A 17462-nucleotide genomic window follows, 5' to 3' on the forward strand; every position below is an offset into this window, starting at 1 on the left:
ATTCTTCACTATATAAAGGGAGTAACATAGTGGAAAGGGATTTGATATGTATATAATTAACGTTCTCCCCTGTCCCCATTGACTAAATGCGGTTTATGGGAAACTCTCCTATTAGTATACGTATTGGGGGTGGGGAAGAGAACATAACTAATTAGCCACTGGAATCCCCAAGAAAGTGAATAATTCTGTTTTTCATCATTTGAAATGCTGAAACTGTATAGTAACGTTCTAAAATGATGGCTCAGTATTTTTAATAAATACTCAGCTTGAATCATGTGAATGAAATAATTCCCCCCACACACACACACAATTGTGTGTGAGAGGGGAAAGGATCACTCTTGGTCTGAGACCTTTATATCCCAAATTTCAGTTCAGAGTGGGCATAGATTAGGCAGATCCCTGAAAAATGAGGGACTATTACAGAAGGTGTTGAAGAGCCTTATGTGCAGCAAAGACTGTCTGCCTTTCAAACAATGCACGCTTTGGCCAATTGTTTTACTGCTTCTCTGCAAAACAGCTCATGTTAATTACTTGGGTAAAACCCCTTAACAATGAAAACATGTTCCCACGCTTTCCCTTTAGGAAAATTTCTTCTCCTTTCTGAATTCTTGTGTCATCATTCAGTCCCTCTTGTCCTCCTCCCTTCCCCGCCCCAGAAAGGAAGAGAAAATGCCAAAGGAATTTCCAAGACACCCTGACAGTGTAAGTGAGTGATGTAATTCTTTTGTTTCCCTTGGAGAAGTCAGTTCTGGTGAGTTCTGGTATTGTAGTTGAAACCACTGGAATCGCCAGCTTGCAGATAGTGCGGCGTTCTTGTCTGCTGTTCGGGTGCAGAGATTTAGAAAGGGTTTGGAAAGAAGAAGTCAGAGTTGGAATTTCAAAATTTGTTGAGAGCTATTGGGGGAAGTTGTGATGTCCCTACAGAAACTCAGACCTTATTGCATTTGGCTGTATCAGTGTCATTAAATGTACCCCATCTGGTGCGCAGCCTGTCTACTTAGCCAAAAGATTATTGGCAGCATGATTCAATAATACTTACAATGAAACTGGCCACTAGTAGTACAAAAGATGCAAATTACTAAAAACTATTATTAATTTGTACCCAAGTAGCACGTAAAGGCACCAACTATAACCAGGGCTTCATTGTGTTTGGTGCTGTCCAAACACATAGTAAAAGGGAGTGTCAAAGAGCTTACAATCTAAATAGACAAGACAAAGGCTGTGACATTACCGCCTCATTTTATAGACAGGGAAATTGAGGCACAGACAGCTTAAGTGACTCCCCTAAGGTCTCACACAATCTGTGATATAGCCAGGAACTGCTGAACCCAGATCTCCTGAGTCCCAGGACCATCCTTTCTTTCTAGTTGGGGTTAAACATTGTGGGAATAGATTCTCTTCTTTTACATCTAGAGATCTGTATAGAAGTGGCTACAATGTGGTTGTAATACCCTCTAATCACTGATTGGTATTTTAGTAATGTTTATACAAGTCTTATTAAGACATGAATAACAATATTTGGCATCTAAGTAGCACCTTACAAATGTTCATTAATGCTTGAAAAAGCGGCCCAAAGCCTGGGCTGATAGTCCCATCTTAGAGAAGAATGCACAAGGCAAAGAGAGGTCCAGTCATGGCAATGCTGTTCTACCTACATTGCACATGGTGTTTCTATCTGTCACCAGAGCCTGTTAAGGAAAACCACTTCCAGCTCTGTTGAGCAGTCTCCTAAAGCCCCTTCTGAGCCTCTGAGGTAGAAGCTTGGGGGGGATGGTGGGGGGTGGGGAGGAAGAAAAAGAGAGGCTGGTACTGAATAATGTCCAAAACCTTGCACTGTGCCAGCAATATTGGGAAAGGATCTGTTATCTTTATGCAGTTCTTGGGTTTTTTCCCAAAGGAGTGATGTGCCAGTATGGCACTCATCCCTGTTTTATCAGGCCATCCTATGTCTTGCAAACTAGGAAAGCAGTACAGTGGTGTCTCAAACTTCCTCCGGGGCTGTCCATAAGCTGCGTCTCCTTAACAGGCTGCTAAAGGTGGTAGAGAGAGGCGGGGGTGGCTCACGAACAGTAACTTTCATATTCCGGCCCATTGGCTTTATTTCCTCTGATCATTTTGTTGTTCGTTTTTCTTTCTTTCCTTCCTCTTTTTTTAATTGTGCCTGAATTCTGAAGTGGGCAATCTTTGAAAAAAATCTCTGAAGCTCCTGTTTGAGACTTTAAAAATAAAATAAAATAAAAATCTCCAACACTCTGGGGCTCTAAAAGGGGAGGAGAAGAAATTTTTCTCGGGGGGGGGGGAGCAGGCTTTCCAAGGTAGTGTCTGAGCATCTTTAGAAGCGGGCATCTCGTTAGCTAATACATTACACCAATCAAGGAGAGTTATCTTAAGCCACAATTAATCTGCTCCCTGGCATATGTTGATAGGAAAGCATCATGCTGTTTCTTAATTAAAAGCAAACGGATTAAAAATGATTAATAAGAGTATTAAATATTCTCCTAAACTAAAAGCTTTGGGATTCTTGGGTAAATCTAGCTTTATGCAAGTCTGCAAACCAAAAGGCATTTACTAGTGGGTTTTTTTTCCCTTCCCCTGAAATCCTCGTAAGTGCCCTACTTTGTATGCAGTGGGCATTTCTTTCACGTCTAGCAGCAGAAGCAAGGAGCAGAAACTAGCAAGTTTAAAATAATAATGAAATAAGCTAAATGTGGAAGCTCAGGTGACAACACTGTTTTGAGATAACTAGATACATAGTGCTTAGAAAAAATCCAAGTGTGACACCGTGAGGCCCTGATCTCTGCCTGATACTGAACATGGCCAGTGTGTTTCATACTCAAAAAATATCTCTCACCTTGCTGATTTTCAGTATCCCAGAAGCCTTTCCACTTAGCCTCAGCCCACTGGATGCCTATTGGATTGTTGTTGTAGGGTTGCTCATGAACACAGGCCTATACATACCGTGCTTTATTCTATGTAGGTACGTGTGCTAGACTGTGATGGCTGAGGTTCCTCATGCATATGTGTCTGCACCACTGAGACAGTGGGTTGTTACAATAGGGTGGCTCTAGGGTGACCAGACAGTAAATGTGAAAAATCGGGATGGGGGTGGGGGGCAATAGGAACCTATATAAGAAAAAGACCCAAAATTTGGGACTGTCCCTATAAAATCGGGACATCTGGTCACCCTGGGTGGCTCGTAAGTGCTGGGTTGCACCCCCTGGTGTGTTGTTCTGGGATGATACTTGTGTCAACGCAGGAAAAGAGAGAGCATTTGTGGGAAAACTTGCACAGAATTCCATGGGCATAGGAAATTGATACAAGATTAAGGAACAGAGATGAAGCTTATCAATCTGGATGTGTCTGTTAATTTATTGATATGAATAAGAAAAGGTTACCCTGTGAGCAAAGAGTAAACCATACTCACAGCAAGCGTGTTGCTCTAGAAGTATGAAATTAACTCAGAGGGCAACAAGGTCTCGGATCAAATCCCGACCTTAGAAGACAGCATGCTGCAGCTGGTGGAGGGAAAAACCTCCCATAGTTGCAGGCTATGTGGAAGATGAGAGAGAAACATTTTCACTCAGTGAGGAGAGGTAGCTATTGTCCTGAGAATATTTTACTGTTTCTGCAACAATGTTAACGTTTTCCAAACAAGCGTATTCATCTGCCCAACACTCTGGTGAGTTAAGAAAACTTTTCCTTTAGGCGAAGAGACCCATAAAACACACAGTCTACCAGCCCGGACCCATTTTGGGCTAGAAAAATATCATTGCTATCACGTGTTGGGCACATGTATGTTGGTCATCATCAGGGTGAACGGAGATTCCGGAAGTGGTGCCATTTTTTGATAGCATGTAATGTGTCACTGTTATTGGGCATCCAGTCTGAAAAAATCATTAAAAGGGCCATCACTCAAAGAAACAGAGTCTAATTTTGACCAAAATTGGCAGAAAGTTTTTAAATACAATTGATAATGTAACTCAGTACTCAAAATAGTGCTGTTTTGGAAAGTTTGAGAAATCATTAGCCCGAGGTGATCCATTTTCTCCTGTACTTTTTTGTCTTTGGTTAAAGCACAAGCCTGTCATATGACAGTATGAGTTTCCTTGTACCAGGGGAATACATCAAAATATTATTTCTAGCATGGACTGATTTGAGAAAAAATTTTGTCTCCTATTTTTTTGACGTTATGCTGATAATACAACCCCTTTATAGTAAAACATATATTTTTGATGTTATGCTTTTGGCCGGAGATGTAAGTCTAAAGCATGCATGGTACCATTGTAATTATCTATCGCTGAATACAATGGCAATACATGTACAGTGCTTAAATAGTCGTAATGACTCTTAGTACAGGGGCTGTAAACTGTCTGGTATGAATACATTATGGGATTAACAAAGTTAATGCATGTACGCTTATGAGTCACCACCTGCCTAACACAGCACCCCTATGACCTATGTTTACTCACTCAAATAAGCATAGTAATGAGCAGACCCTTCAACCATGTCTACTGCCCCTCAGAATTTCTCTCTGATGTGTTCACTACGCTGTTGCTGCACAAGTCACTGCCACAGTTGCATGCATAGGAGACCATCTCATGTGGTCTGTGGTATTTGCACGTCCTTGTTGCACAGGTGCTCTCACAGCTACTCTGTGGGGCTGGCTTCTGGTGCAGGGGGCAGCACCTCATTTTAGGAACAAAATATCCCAAGCTATTTACTGCCAGAGGCTGCTTGACAATCCTGGAGTGTTGCATGACTCCATATATCTGACTGACAATTTGCATGTGTCAGGTGCTGCCTGAAGGAGGCGCTTGCTGGTGGCAGTTTCTCTTTTGTTTTGAAGTATCAGCTGCTGTGTGTCAGTAACCTAACTGCAGGCTGTTCTTTATAGGCCTGCTCCCGTCACCTACAGCGTGTTCAAAGGGCAGAAACACTCAGAGCTGGTCACATGGCCCAGGTGGTACAACAGCTAGAAGGGAGCTATGTATCTGCCTGTTGATGGCTTCATAGATTAGGACCTTTACTTGGAAGTCTTTGCATGGATGGACCTGACCTAACCAGAGAGTTCATGAAGACCCAAGCGGAGTTGAACCAAGTAGCCCTTTCTCAGTATCATTAGCAAGGGTTGAAGGCCGGTAACTGCAGGCTTAACAACATGCAAATCCCCCAGGCAGGATGTGCTGGCCCTTTTTATGAATTTTTTTTGGACTGGATGCCCAATAACATGTGCTTGAAAACTGCTCCACTTCCAGAAGCTGTGTCCACCCAATCTCCCTAAAATGGGCTAGCAATGAAATTTTTCTAGCTGATGGATTACTCTCTCATTAATAAGAAAGACCCCCTTTTTAAACTGGCGGGTAGACTTAGACTTTTGTCTCCAGGTCTCATGCCTGGCATTCATTCTGTCTTCTTGAGTCAGAGACCAAATCCCTGGAGAGCCAGGACCATGCTGGGACCATGGAAAAAGAGGATATGGTGCCTGTTTTAAAATACCCACTATGGGGCTAGGCAGGAGTGCTGAAGCGGTTTAGCATTGTTTTGCTTTCTGATGCATTATTTTCCCCTGTGCTTTTACCCCTGTAACATGACCTGCTCTACAGTAGGAATTGTCATGATGTTTATTTGGCTTTGTGAAGTGTTCAAGCAAGAGGCAATGCTGTTTCCAATCCCAGAGCGACTGAGAGGTGGTGTGGGTTTTTTTGTTTTTTCTTTTTTTTTTTTTTTTACTGCACTCACCTCTTAAATTACTGTGTTGAGCTCATTGTCATTCTGACGTTGACTTCGTCGTGATAACAGCGAAGGATAGTGCACCTTTAAATGACAAGCTTTGTGTTTAATTACCCAAATCAAATGACATAAATATGAATGAGCGCTAATGGTGGTACTTGGTTTTTCCGGAAACCATTAACAAAACAATTCTTAAATGATTTGTAAAGAAAATGAGAGGAGAAAAGAAGAGCGAGAAGGCTATTAGGCACCTCACACACTCCTGAATTATTATATAGTCAACTACCTAGCAAATATCAGGCTAAATGATCTTGCAAAAAAAAAAAAGAAGTGATTTGTGGCTGAGGCTTTTCATGGTTGTAGACACCTTGACCTGTTGTGTTATGTTCACGTCTACTAAAATGGGGGTTAGGTGTCTTGGCTGGTTATGGACTCAAGCCTAGTTAAAGTGCTGCCGTGACATGTTCAGTTTCTTGCAGACTTCCAGGGGCCATCATGATCCTCTAGTCTGACCTCCTGCACATCACAGGCAACAGAACTTCACCCATCCACTCCTGTCATACAGCCCTAATCTCTGGCTGAGTTACTGACATTAAATTGCAGACTCCACCATTTACTCCAGTTCAAACCAGTGACCTATGCCCTGTGCTAAACAGGAACATGAAAATTCTCCAGAGTCTTTGCAAATCTGACCTGGGGAAAAAGGCCTTTCCCTTGTGAACTGCTGCTTTGACGTGGCAGCGTGTGGGTAATAAAGGAGTTCGGTTTTGGAAGTACCACGTCTCTTTCTTTGAGAAACCTTTCTTTCTTTAACCAAAAAAATAACAGAAAAGTAAAACTGTTGAGGTTTTTCAGTGGCAATGAGTAGCAGCTAAATTCAGGAGCCAAGGTCTTGCAGGGAGCTAATGGAATACACTTTGGGTATTGCTTTGACTCATCACCAAACCATTCCATACAACAGATGCTTTGCTCCAGAGAAGTCAAGTGCCAGAATACTGGTTGTGTGTTGCTCTAGTCCCTTTTAGGAGAATCCCACTTTCTCCTAAACTTGCTGGAACTTCAAACATAACTTAAAAAAACACGCAGCCCCTCCCCACTTAGCACTAATTATAGCAGAGACAACAAGTACGCTGGTGTCTAAGAGCAGGTTTGCCTCTTTGTGTATAGGGGATGATGGGTGTGTGATTGCTAGTTGTGCTAGAGTGGGCCTGTTGCTGAGAGGAGACCTCCGTGCAAGCTCCAGGGAATGGGCCTTGGATGTAAAATAGAGCTGGCTGAAGAGGTTTTTGGACATTGTCATTCCATTGCCTATGAGAAAGAAGAGGGCAGCAGCCCTCCGAGCGGAGGCACCTAACCCACAGTGCTAAGTGTTTGAAACTGTGGCGCTCCTGCCTCCATGGTTTCCATTCAATCACATGTTAAGGAGGGAGATACAGAACAAGTATATCATTCTCTGACTTCTGCTAATTGTTAGTTGCATTCCATAGCCATAAAAGTTAACTGCACCAGGAAATCACAAAGGCTCTTCTGCCTAATATTTTACCCACTGTTGCCAGTAATTGCTAATTAAATTTTAGAAATGGTAGCGTTGGGAGCAGGCTAGTGCAGTCTGTCACTAGAAGTTCCAAAGGACCCCAGTGCACATTCTGGAACCATTTCAGCGACACTTGCTGTTTGTTTGTTTGCAGGCATACTTGTGGGATAACAATAAGGATCTAGTGGAGTGGCTGGAGAAACAGCTAACAGAAGAAGACGGCATTCGCTCAGTGGTGGATGAAAACATCAAATACATCTCCAGAGACTACATCCTCAAACAAATACGCAGGTAAGCCAACGCCTGATTTCCCACAATGAAGCAGGGCGCTAGAACTAAATCCTCATCCCCACTTTAGTAAGTAAAAAAGCTCCCTCTAATTTCAGTGGTGGGCTGTGTCTACATGAGGGCTTTTGTCCCCTAACATTTTCCATGCTTGCTAACCATTGCAGCTCTGAGGGTGTTACTGCAATGACAGTATTAATGCAGAGGACTATTGTCATCTAAGCCTTCTCGGCCAAGGGCTGGAGATCCTGCAGTGGGAGATTTGGGCACAGGGAGCCCTAGTATAGGCAGTAAGACCAAAGCAACTAGAATTTGGCCCTCAAGTGCTCAGGTCTGCCAGGTAATTGTATGGCCTGCCTCACTGCAGTTTCAGAACACCAGGGAATTTGTGAGGTGTTTGTTTAAATAAATGGACAGGGTGCGGTTGAAATCAAGTTTTGTTTTGTTTTTTAAATACATCCACTTAGCTTCAGTAAAAGCCCTCAGATTGTTAAAACTGAGCAAGTTTTAGAAATCAAACCTGAAAGGTTTTTACTTGTCTTCATATCAAGTTGACTGGATACAAAACCTAAACGTGACATTGTTTTTACAACACATTTTTAGTGTTGGTATCATCTGAGTTCAAGGTGCCTGTAGTCCATGAAAGCCCCTCAGCTCAGAGGCCCTGCTTCAGCCCCACGGACATTAAGAGCACACTTTGCTGAAACAAGGTCATGGAAGCCCCAGTAAATCGGGTTAATACTTGTGGTGTTCCCCATATTGATACAAATACAGGAAAATTAAAGTGGCTCCATTCTCTGCCTTAATGTGAGTGGGTAGTGAGGAAAGCTCTCTGAGCTACACTACCCTATTGTCTCCTGCTAAAGGCTTAGCAGATCTTGGTAGGGTAGAGTGTTGCTGCAGGCCTTCTTGGATAGGTTTAGGATTTTGGCTGTCTCAGTCTCACCTAAAGGATGAGTTCTCTGTTCCCTTCCACAAATCCTTCTGCTGCTCAAGTACAATAGTACAGAATATGCTTCTGCACCTACTCTTTTCTCTGGGGAAACTGGACCCAGCCTCTAATGTCCCTTTGGTTCTGATTAATTTTCAAAGATCATGCAGCAGGACAAAGTGCACAGTGTAATCCAAATGTTGACACTATTTTCTCTCTCATTAGATACCAAAATGCAACTTGATTATAGACTGGAAAGCCTCCAGAGTCTTGCAGCCTTTCCTCAAAACACATAACTAGAGTTAGAGGGGAATGTGAGGTACTAAATAGTGAGCGCACATGAAATGACTGTGAGATGGAGACAGACAGCTCTTTAAATCACATTATGGTGTTTCTGGAAAAGAGAAGGTACCCTTGGGAGCAGCCTTCTAGATCAGGGAGCGTGATTGTCACATCTTCCTCTTTCTGTCCATTACAATCCTTGACACTGCCCTGAGTTTACTCTTGGTTGTGCAAAAGGCATTTTGAAGAGGAAGTGTCTCCTATCAGGGAGAGTCCCACCCCCTCTGGCATCCACATGTACCTGAACTCCCTTATGCATCTGTGCTAGAACTGTGCATTGCATGGTGCTGAGACACTGTCCTCTTAGTGAATCCAAGATCTGCTTGAGCTCAGTTCATAATAAACCTCTTCCTGGCTTGGCCAGACACTTTTAAAGATCCTCTATTTCAATTACCCTTTGGAGCAGGGAATGAGATCGGGTGAATATGTTTGGGCTTAAAGAAATTTAGCCAGCTGAGTACAGCCCAGTGTGCAAACTCTGTCGAGTTGTGCCAGGAGGAAGGGGCCAGCGGTTGAGGTGAGATAGGGGCTGTTGCTAAGCCTGTTGTCTTTGCAGCTTGGTGCAGGCCAATCCTGAGGTTGCCATGGATTCCATCGTCCACATGACCCAGCATATATCCCCTACGCAGCGAGCTGAGATTGTGCGTATTCTTTCAACAATGGACTCGCCTCCTTCAACATAAGAGGATCCGGTTCCCGCCCTCTTCCCTTTCCTGTGACAAAAGGCTCAGTTGTGACCACTGTACTGAGAAGAGGAAGCAAAAGGAAGGATGGTATTTTTAATTTTTAAAATCACACTGACCCGAGGGAGCACACTCTCTGGCCCCAAAGAAAGACATGAGGAAAACAAACTGCTGAGGACTTAACTTATGGCTGTCTAACTGTACCTTATTTATTTAACAAACAGTGACTGGACCAATGCATCAGCTAGCTGTCTGGCTGCCCTCTGAAAGCAGTAGGAAAAGGCAATGAAGGGTACTGTGGTACCATGAGGTCTTAGAGCAGCAAAGTAGGGCTCTCTTACACTATGCCTCTCTCCCCCTGCATCGTTCTAGTCCTTCCCCTCCCCCAATCTGGTGATGGTGGTCTTGTTTCAGTAGACAGATGTGCCAGTGGTATCAAAGAGGCACTTGCTGCACCAGTGGAGTGCTGGCTGATCCGGGGTTTGTTAAATGCACACAGGAAGATACTACAACGAAATGGGAAAATGGTGTTCATGGTTCTGTTACACTGGGGAGGAGCTAATCCTGCCCTCTCCGCTGGTCGCAAGTTTCACTACATATCAGTCTTGGTTGTTTACCTAGTACCTGTTGTTTCAGTATTTTCATTCCAGGGGCTAGACTGCAGGCTTTCGTGGTCTCAGATAGGGCAGAGATGAAGCGGTAACCTGTAAATACTTAGGTCACAATTATTAGTGTTACTGTCATAAACTGGATGCTAGAGGTATGGCAAATGTTAGCTTTTTCTATCCCATGGGTTAATTCCAATCCCACCCAACTCTGGTCCCTGCTCTCATGTGGCTGCAGAAGGAAATTTATATTCTATCTGCACATTCACAGGCTGTAGTTACGGTTGAGTTGGCAATTCCGTTACAAGGTGTAGGAAGCAAACTCTCATTCCATAAAGATGGGGGGAAAGCGGCAATAGTTAACGTCACAGAAATACTGACATTAAAACCAGCTCGCTGTCTCAATTTTTTGTACTTTTGTTACTGAAAGTGATGTTTTTAAAACAACAAATTCAGCTGCTCAGTCTCTTGTGTGGACAGAAGCATTTCAGCACTCGTTAGAGAAATGTAAATGGGAGTCTGGGTAATATTTGTAAATAAGACTTTTTTTTTTATTTTTGCATGTGTTTGTAACTTTTCCCTCCCCTTAAACGTGTGGCAGTCCTCCATCCATGTACTGAGGAGCTAATTACTGTCCCCTATGGACTCGATTGTTGTTACTGTAACAGCATGGTCTAGTCAATCAATACTACACAACACAGTCACCTGGTTGGCAGGTACAGAATACACTTAATTTGTTGATGTTATTTTCTTTCTTGTCTACACCACCAAATAGCTAATACTTATATTTATTGTTCATTTGACAGACTGACATGGCTAAGTGAGGCTGCACTTAAAAAACAAACAAACAAACAACTTTTGGATAAAGGGGGATTTAAGTTTTACACACAACTAAGTTAAGATTACAGCAGTGACCCGAGATCAGAATAATTCAAGGAAAATGTAAACCTGAAATTCCCAGAAACATTCTGTTGAACAGTATGCATGCAGAACTAATGTAGCAGACACAGAGGAGGCCTGGTAAGAATTTCATCATTGGGAGTCCTGCACAAGGATTTTAAATTGCTTTGGCAGCTAGGTTGATTTTTTTCCCAAAAAACAAGGCTGTATTTTTACTGAGGGTTCCTGGTGGTGATATAAACCACAGAACAATCCTGAGATGACAGCACAACATCTAGTCTTAATTATTTTCATAGGTATGGATGTGAAAAGTTGTATCAAAGCAGTCATGTCATTGAGGGCTTGTCTACACTTACCGAAGGATCACTGCTGCAGTGAACAATGCATCAGTGATCAATTTAGAGGGCCTTCATTAAACCCGCTAAATCGATCACCCGTCAACTCCTGTATTCCAAGAAGAGTAAGAGGAGTCAACGTTGTGTAGTGTGGACCCCACGGTAAGTAGATCTAAGCTACCGCGATTTGAGTTACGCTATTCACATAAACAAGGCCTAAGTGTCTCTACAAATAATTGTCTGATCTTTTCTTTTCATAATTGAAAATCTGAAGTAACATGTTTCTCCAGAAACACGTTTTATAATTAACAGTATCAAATTTAATACATTATAATTGATCTATTTAAATTTAGAGTGGCTGTTTGTCCCATAGCTACTGTAAAACAATATTATAGTGATGCTTCTACCGTATTATCACTTCCCAGCAGTGTCAAACTGGTGTAAACCATAAAATCAACACTCAACTTTGAGGCAGCAGTTGTGCAAATGATGTGTTGACCACATCCTCCCTCTTAACCATCCCAAAGACACATACCCTTTGTCAGGGTCAGTGAACGTGCAAGTGCAGCCAGATGTGCGATGTGTAGTACATGTAAGCTTGTAAAAATAGCTTAAATCCCTCCTGCCACATCCTCACTGCTACTTTTAGCAAGACAGCAGAGGTGCGTCTACACAAGCTGCCTATGACACCCCCAGCTGCAGTGAAGACAGAGCCTTTCACTGCAAGCACAAATTCTCTCAACTACACCTGTAATAGTAAGAATTTATTTGAATGACCGACTGCTGGCCCTTTCCATTTTCTGTTGCAGCAAGACTTTGTTGGAGAAAGGTTTATTTTTGAGAGCTTCACCAAGAGTTGGTAGGCCCTGAAATTACATCTGCTTGTGTTACTGGCACTCTGATGTACTTAACCACCGTATAAAAAAAAAAAGCTGTACGTACCGTAATCATTTGGATACACCTATTCTCATGCATTAAACACATTTCTGATAGAGGATTCTGGAGCCTTTATAGGGTCTCACTGCTGACGCATGTGAATCATTGCTCCATCAGTGTTGAGATACTAAAATAAAAGATATGGGAGAAGCACTTTTCCATCCCACCCACTCATAGACAAGCTAGTGCAGCTTTGAGGAGCCTTGAAGATGCTTATAGCCTTGTAATGCTTACAGGTAGCACAGGCTAGGCTAGAAGCTGGTTATTTCTTCCATCTTGGCCCTGCAAGGTTGGTGCCTTCCTCCCAACTCTCCTCACCTAGGAGATTTTGACAAGCGGACGGACACAAATTATTGCAAGGGGTAAGGGGCTGGTTTAATTGTCCTTTGAATGAAATGAACAATTCATCAAAAAACAACCTTGGTTTAATAGTAAATGGCTCCAACCTGCAAACAACTATTAATGTCTTAATTAAACCTGAAAGCATCACATAAAAGCCACTTGAGAGGAGCTAGGCACAGACCTTGCCCAGCTTCAGGCTCCACTTTTCACGTTGAGTGTGACAGCCAGAGGCTAAGACCATCTAGTAACATTACCAGCAAACGAAGTATACTGTTACGTCCTGTTGCTGTACTATGTAGGTGGGAAAGGAGGCTCCCTGAGTAAAAACCAAACCACGGCCATGTTACTGCTGGACATCTCTGGTACTTGCTGATGTATTTCACTTACCTCAAGTTTCTTTTAATAAAAAGAATCCGTTTAAGACTATTTTCATTGCTACAGGTGGAACCATGTATTCCGTACATGGGGGTTTTGGTAAGCGCTCCCTCCTTTAGCTCTACCTTAAATGTAATGGAGGCATTGTTAATGCACTGCGACTTCTATGCAGAAGACACTAAAAGGTGATATTGTATCACCTTGTTAATGGCTGTAAGGATGGGACCAACCACCATATCGAAACATCCTTGAATTCTGAGGAAGTTCAGATACAGGCATGTGACCCTGCCGCTCAAGAGCTTGGGTTAATTCACATGTAGAGCTGAACTTTGAGGTTCAGCTCGAGATCACTTCAAGCGTCTGGGCTGCTTATTCCACTAGTGGGCTTGCGTGGCCACCCCTTTCATTCCACCTTTACATCACACAGGTTTAAAATGTGTGCTAAGTCGGGGTAGTTCATGTGTAAGCCTGGGCTATGTGATACTTAAAAGCACAAGTCTTTTCACCTGGTCTCGTAAGTTGCCAGTCCTTTTCTTCATTTCATTCCCCTTTGTAACTTCTCACGTCAGGAAGCCAGAGGCTTAATTTGTCGCATCTATCGTTCCCATGATGTCAAACTCCTCAAACGTGGATGCAGGAAAATCTGAGTTCGGAAATAGAAAAGTGTTTATAGTCAAACACAAATATACTCAGTGGAATATAAATCAAGGCAACATCCAGCACATTAACATTCTTGCCTTCTTGTTACAACACACAGGAGCTGATACTCCTCCATCAACACCATCAGCCTGGCTTTGAGAATGGTTGAGCATTTCCCAGCGAAGCAGAAAGGGAATGAAATCGCACCTTGCTTTAATTTCACTTTCCTTTTTCACATGATCAGTTCTGAACAGTCTGGTTTGTGGCAAACTACCGAATAGATGCTTTGAAGTGCTAGGAGTGATTCCTCGTCTAGATTTAAATCAGTCTAGTGTTTTCCAGTTCTTGAAGGCTGTGTCTGCTTTACCGGTATTGCTAAACTAAGGGCAGAACTGTCAAGTCCACATGTGTCTGTTCTCAGTACAGCTAGAGAGAATGCAGTGAGTGGTCTATACCCATTATGCAGACCTATGAAAAGTTTGACTATAAATTTATTTTCTTTGGCATTCTGAACCATGTCTCAACTCCTATACTAGATATGCATTCATAGAAACTCCCACCCCGAGCTTCTGAAATTGAATTGCAAGTATAGCTAATTTAAATGCTTCCCCCCACCAGCTAAGTTACAAACATAAATCCAATACAGACTTCACCCCAAACAGGTTTTTTTAAAAATCTCCACCTCTAATTAATGGTAAGTATTTAACACAATTTCAAACTGAATTGTATCAAGCCGGCAAACACATAAACCTAGCAGTTCCAGTTATTTTCATGCCTTTCTTTAACCAGAATCCTGAGGGTTAAAGACATAAATCACCCTAACAAACATCATAAAATTTAGAGGGGAAAAAACCTATTGAACTCCAGCAATGCATTTAAAACTCTTTAGCCTAAAATATTTACATATTAAAATGCTAAGAAAAGTACCAAAGCTGTAAGCTTTCAAAAGCCCAAGATCAAAGCGCTAATATCATCTTTTAATTTAAACCGTGTGTTGCATCAACAGTCTTAAGAGGGATGAGAGAGATCAAAACAAAAACTGAAACAAACCGTGGCTTTGTAGCTGTTTTTGTTTTAGTCTTTTCTCTCAATTTGGGCCACGAAATAGGTCAGCTCCATTACTGATCAGCCGTCCCACAAATATTTAAAACAAATTGAATTGCACACCCAATACCCATCACAATTACGCCAGGCACAATAACTAAATTAGCAATTCAACAAAATAATTGGAAATGCGATTCTCTCTATTCCACAGGCTCCCTCGGGGGTTTAGCCGATCTATGGAGGGAAAACTCCGCTTTACTAATTCTGCAGCTAATTAGAGACACACTTGTAAATGAAGTTGTTTGTCTGAAACTTGAAATTCTCTGCTGGGGGAGAGGAATAATTCAGACCCCCCCAAACACACACACACCCCCCTAGCTGATCTGCAAGGTTTTTAAAAGGGTATAATGCACATACAGCTAGGAACTAATAAGCAGCTCTATCAGGAATTAATAATGAATTAATATTCTGTTGGGAAAAATCTTACTCGCTATTAATTGGCAGTATTAGGAAAACTTAGTGGAAACCATTCTGGTGTCACTGTCCTTACGAATAACCATTTACACCTTTTGACCATAAGATAGCCCTGCAATGAGAGCGGGAGCATTTTCTGCCAACTCTCCACACCACCCTGGCTACCATTCTGTAGCGATGGGGAGTCTATGACTAGCCACAGCCAGGTAGACAATGGTTCACCAGCTGTTAGGAAGCATTGTTGTAGAGAGCAGGACTCCGAAGCCTGGCTCCCCTTCCATTTGCTGTGTGACCATGACCTGGTCACTTGGTTTGTTTGTGCATCAGTGTAATCCTCTGCAAAATAGACCTCGTACTCACCTGTCCCACAGGACTAATGGTGGGCATAATTAGCGTGCAAAATCCGAAGCTGATACAAGCTCAGCATTACCACCACCACACTAGTGAGTAAAAGGAAAATGGGACTAGTAAAAGTTGCCTATAGACACAGACTTCTACAACCGCCAATATAGCCTGACCCTGGCAAACAGAAAGATTCACTTAATTCCTTTTCCAACTAAACGCATGGCCCACAAGAATCATGCCCTACCCAGCACTGTGCTGCCACCATTAGCCCAATATTGGAATAGAAATCAGGACGGAATATTTAATAGAACACCAGCGGCTGGGGTAGGTGTCTATTAAGGTTTGAATTTTGCAGGCCCACAGAGTCTGTGTTTAGCGAAGACCCAGAAAAAAAAAGACTCCTTGGTTACAACATGGAATTTACAGACCAGATTGAATTCCAGAACTTTGAGGTACTTACTGAGCATATGAAACACTTAGTCCTTGGGTAATTTGCCCTTTTCGGAATAAGCTTTCCGTCCTAGCTGGTCTCTGCAGTAATTCACATTGACCACAGTAACACCTCGTAGCGAGGGCAGAGCTGATTAACTGCAGGCTGCCCTACCACTGGACTCAGCCAAGTAACCACTCGAGACACTCCTGGAGATGGCTCTGATTAGCCCCTACTCAGGAATTACACAGGCTGCGTTTCTCCTGCCAGCATATTCCAATCCTGGAAAGGTACCATTTTCACATCAGGAATAAAGAACTGACCTTACCAGCAAGGCTAGTAGATGAAACGAGGTCCTTGCAGGCTAAACCCTTCTTTCTAAGGTTCCCTTGATATATCACACTAACCAGGTAGGGGGGGGAGAAAAAGCCTGCTTAAATGCTGATAAGTAAATTCAAAAGCATCCTTAGTAGGGCTTTGAATCACTCTTTATCTCTTCAAACAATATGAACTAGAAGTTATCACATTTAAAGTGTTTCATGCGACCCTTTTAACATTACCTCCAGCTCTTCAAACCAAGTGCTGCAGCTACAGCTTTAAAGGACACAGGAGTCAAACTGAAAAGGAATTTTAAACTGGGCATGTACAGTCCCTCAAGTCAAAGCAACATAATGCTACGCCGACAAGAGACGCCGGCCAACTTGTTGGAGCAGCAAACTCCAATGTAGAATACATGCATTTGGCTTCCTTTGAAACATCCTTAATGTTTGCTGTGACTGTGTAAGCGGCGTGAAGCCATTCCGCCGACACTAACTTGGGAAGCGGCTAATTTCCTCCACTTGACGTCCTTCAGAATTGTGGGGATTAAACCATGAGATTTTAGGTAATGATGGCAGCAGACCAGACGTCGGAGGCTTTTAGCTGTTCAGAAAATAAGTGCTGGTGTTGTTCAACATGCAGGGAAAATACTTCTGGAGTGTCAGCCCACAGCCTTGCTGGTATATTGGGTTGTGGGGGAATAAACCAGACCTGCTGCTGTGTTGGCTTATGAGCAATGCTTGGGATAAGGAATGATGTGGACGATTTCATTGCATTAGCCACCGCAGACTGTTACAGTATAAGACAGACCACAGGGACCGGCTATGGCTACTTTTGCAGCCTGTCATTTTAGGCCAGCCAGGCATGCTCTGATCAGTAGGCTACAGTTCTTTCTACTGAACATTAGCCTGTTAATTGACACGATCTTGCTCAATGCACTATTATACTGAAGCCTGCTTCCATAAAGCCAGCCTCCCCTCTGCTCACTGTGACCTACATGTGCTGCAATGCTTCTCTTCCTCCCCCTCCTCCTAGGACACAATACAAATATAGTTGCTTTGTCCACCCCTCGACAGCACTAGTTAAGTAGCACTACTTACCCTTGATTCTTTGTGGCTTGATTTCGCCACGCAGCAAGCCATGCCCTCGTACAGAGCTGAGACTGTTGCAAACTTCACAGCATAAGGTCGTTATTTGGATCCAAGAATAGAGAG

The 17462-nt window shown here is 42.8% G+C and overlaps 1 protein-coding gene across 6 annotated transcripts in view; it reads left to right on the forward strand.

Annotated features, from left to right (window-relative positions):
• The window catches only part of ACACA (acetyl-CoA carboxylase alpha), a 189134-nt gene extending 179303 nt beyond the window's left edge, over positions 1–9831 (forward strand). For 5 of the 6 annotated variants that reach the window (XM_050929370.1, XM_050929366.1, XM_050929364.1 and 2 more), the window contains 2 exons: positions 7419–7555; positions 9379–9831. In XM_050929370.1, coding sequence (XP_050785327.1) covers positions 7419–7555; positions 9379–9505 — 264 coding nt within the window. In that variant the 3' untranslated portion in view covers positions 9506–9831. Of the gene's footprint in view, positions 1–7418; positions 7556–8705; positions 9185–9378 lie in introns of those variants that run through there. The other variant, XM_050929368.1, reaches the window with a different exon arrangement.
• The last annotated feature ends 7631 nt before the right edge of the window (positions 9832–17462 follow it).

The sequence above is a fragment of the Gopherus flavomarginatus genome, chromosome 19, assembly GCF_025201925.1.
Source record: "Gopherus flavomarginatus isolate rGopFla2 chromosome 19, rGopFla2.mat.asm, whole genome shotgun sequence".
Classification (NCBI taxonomy): Eukaryota; Metazoa; Chordata; order Testudines; family Testudinidae; genus Gopherus; species Gopherus flavomarginatus.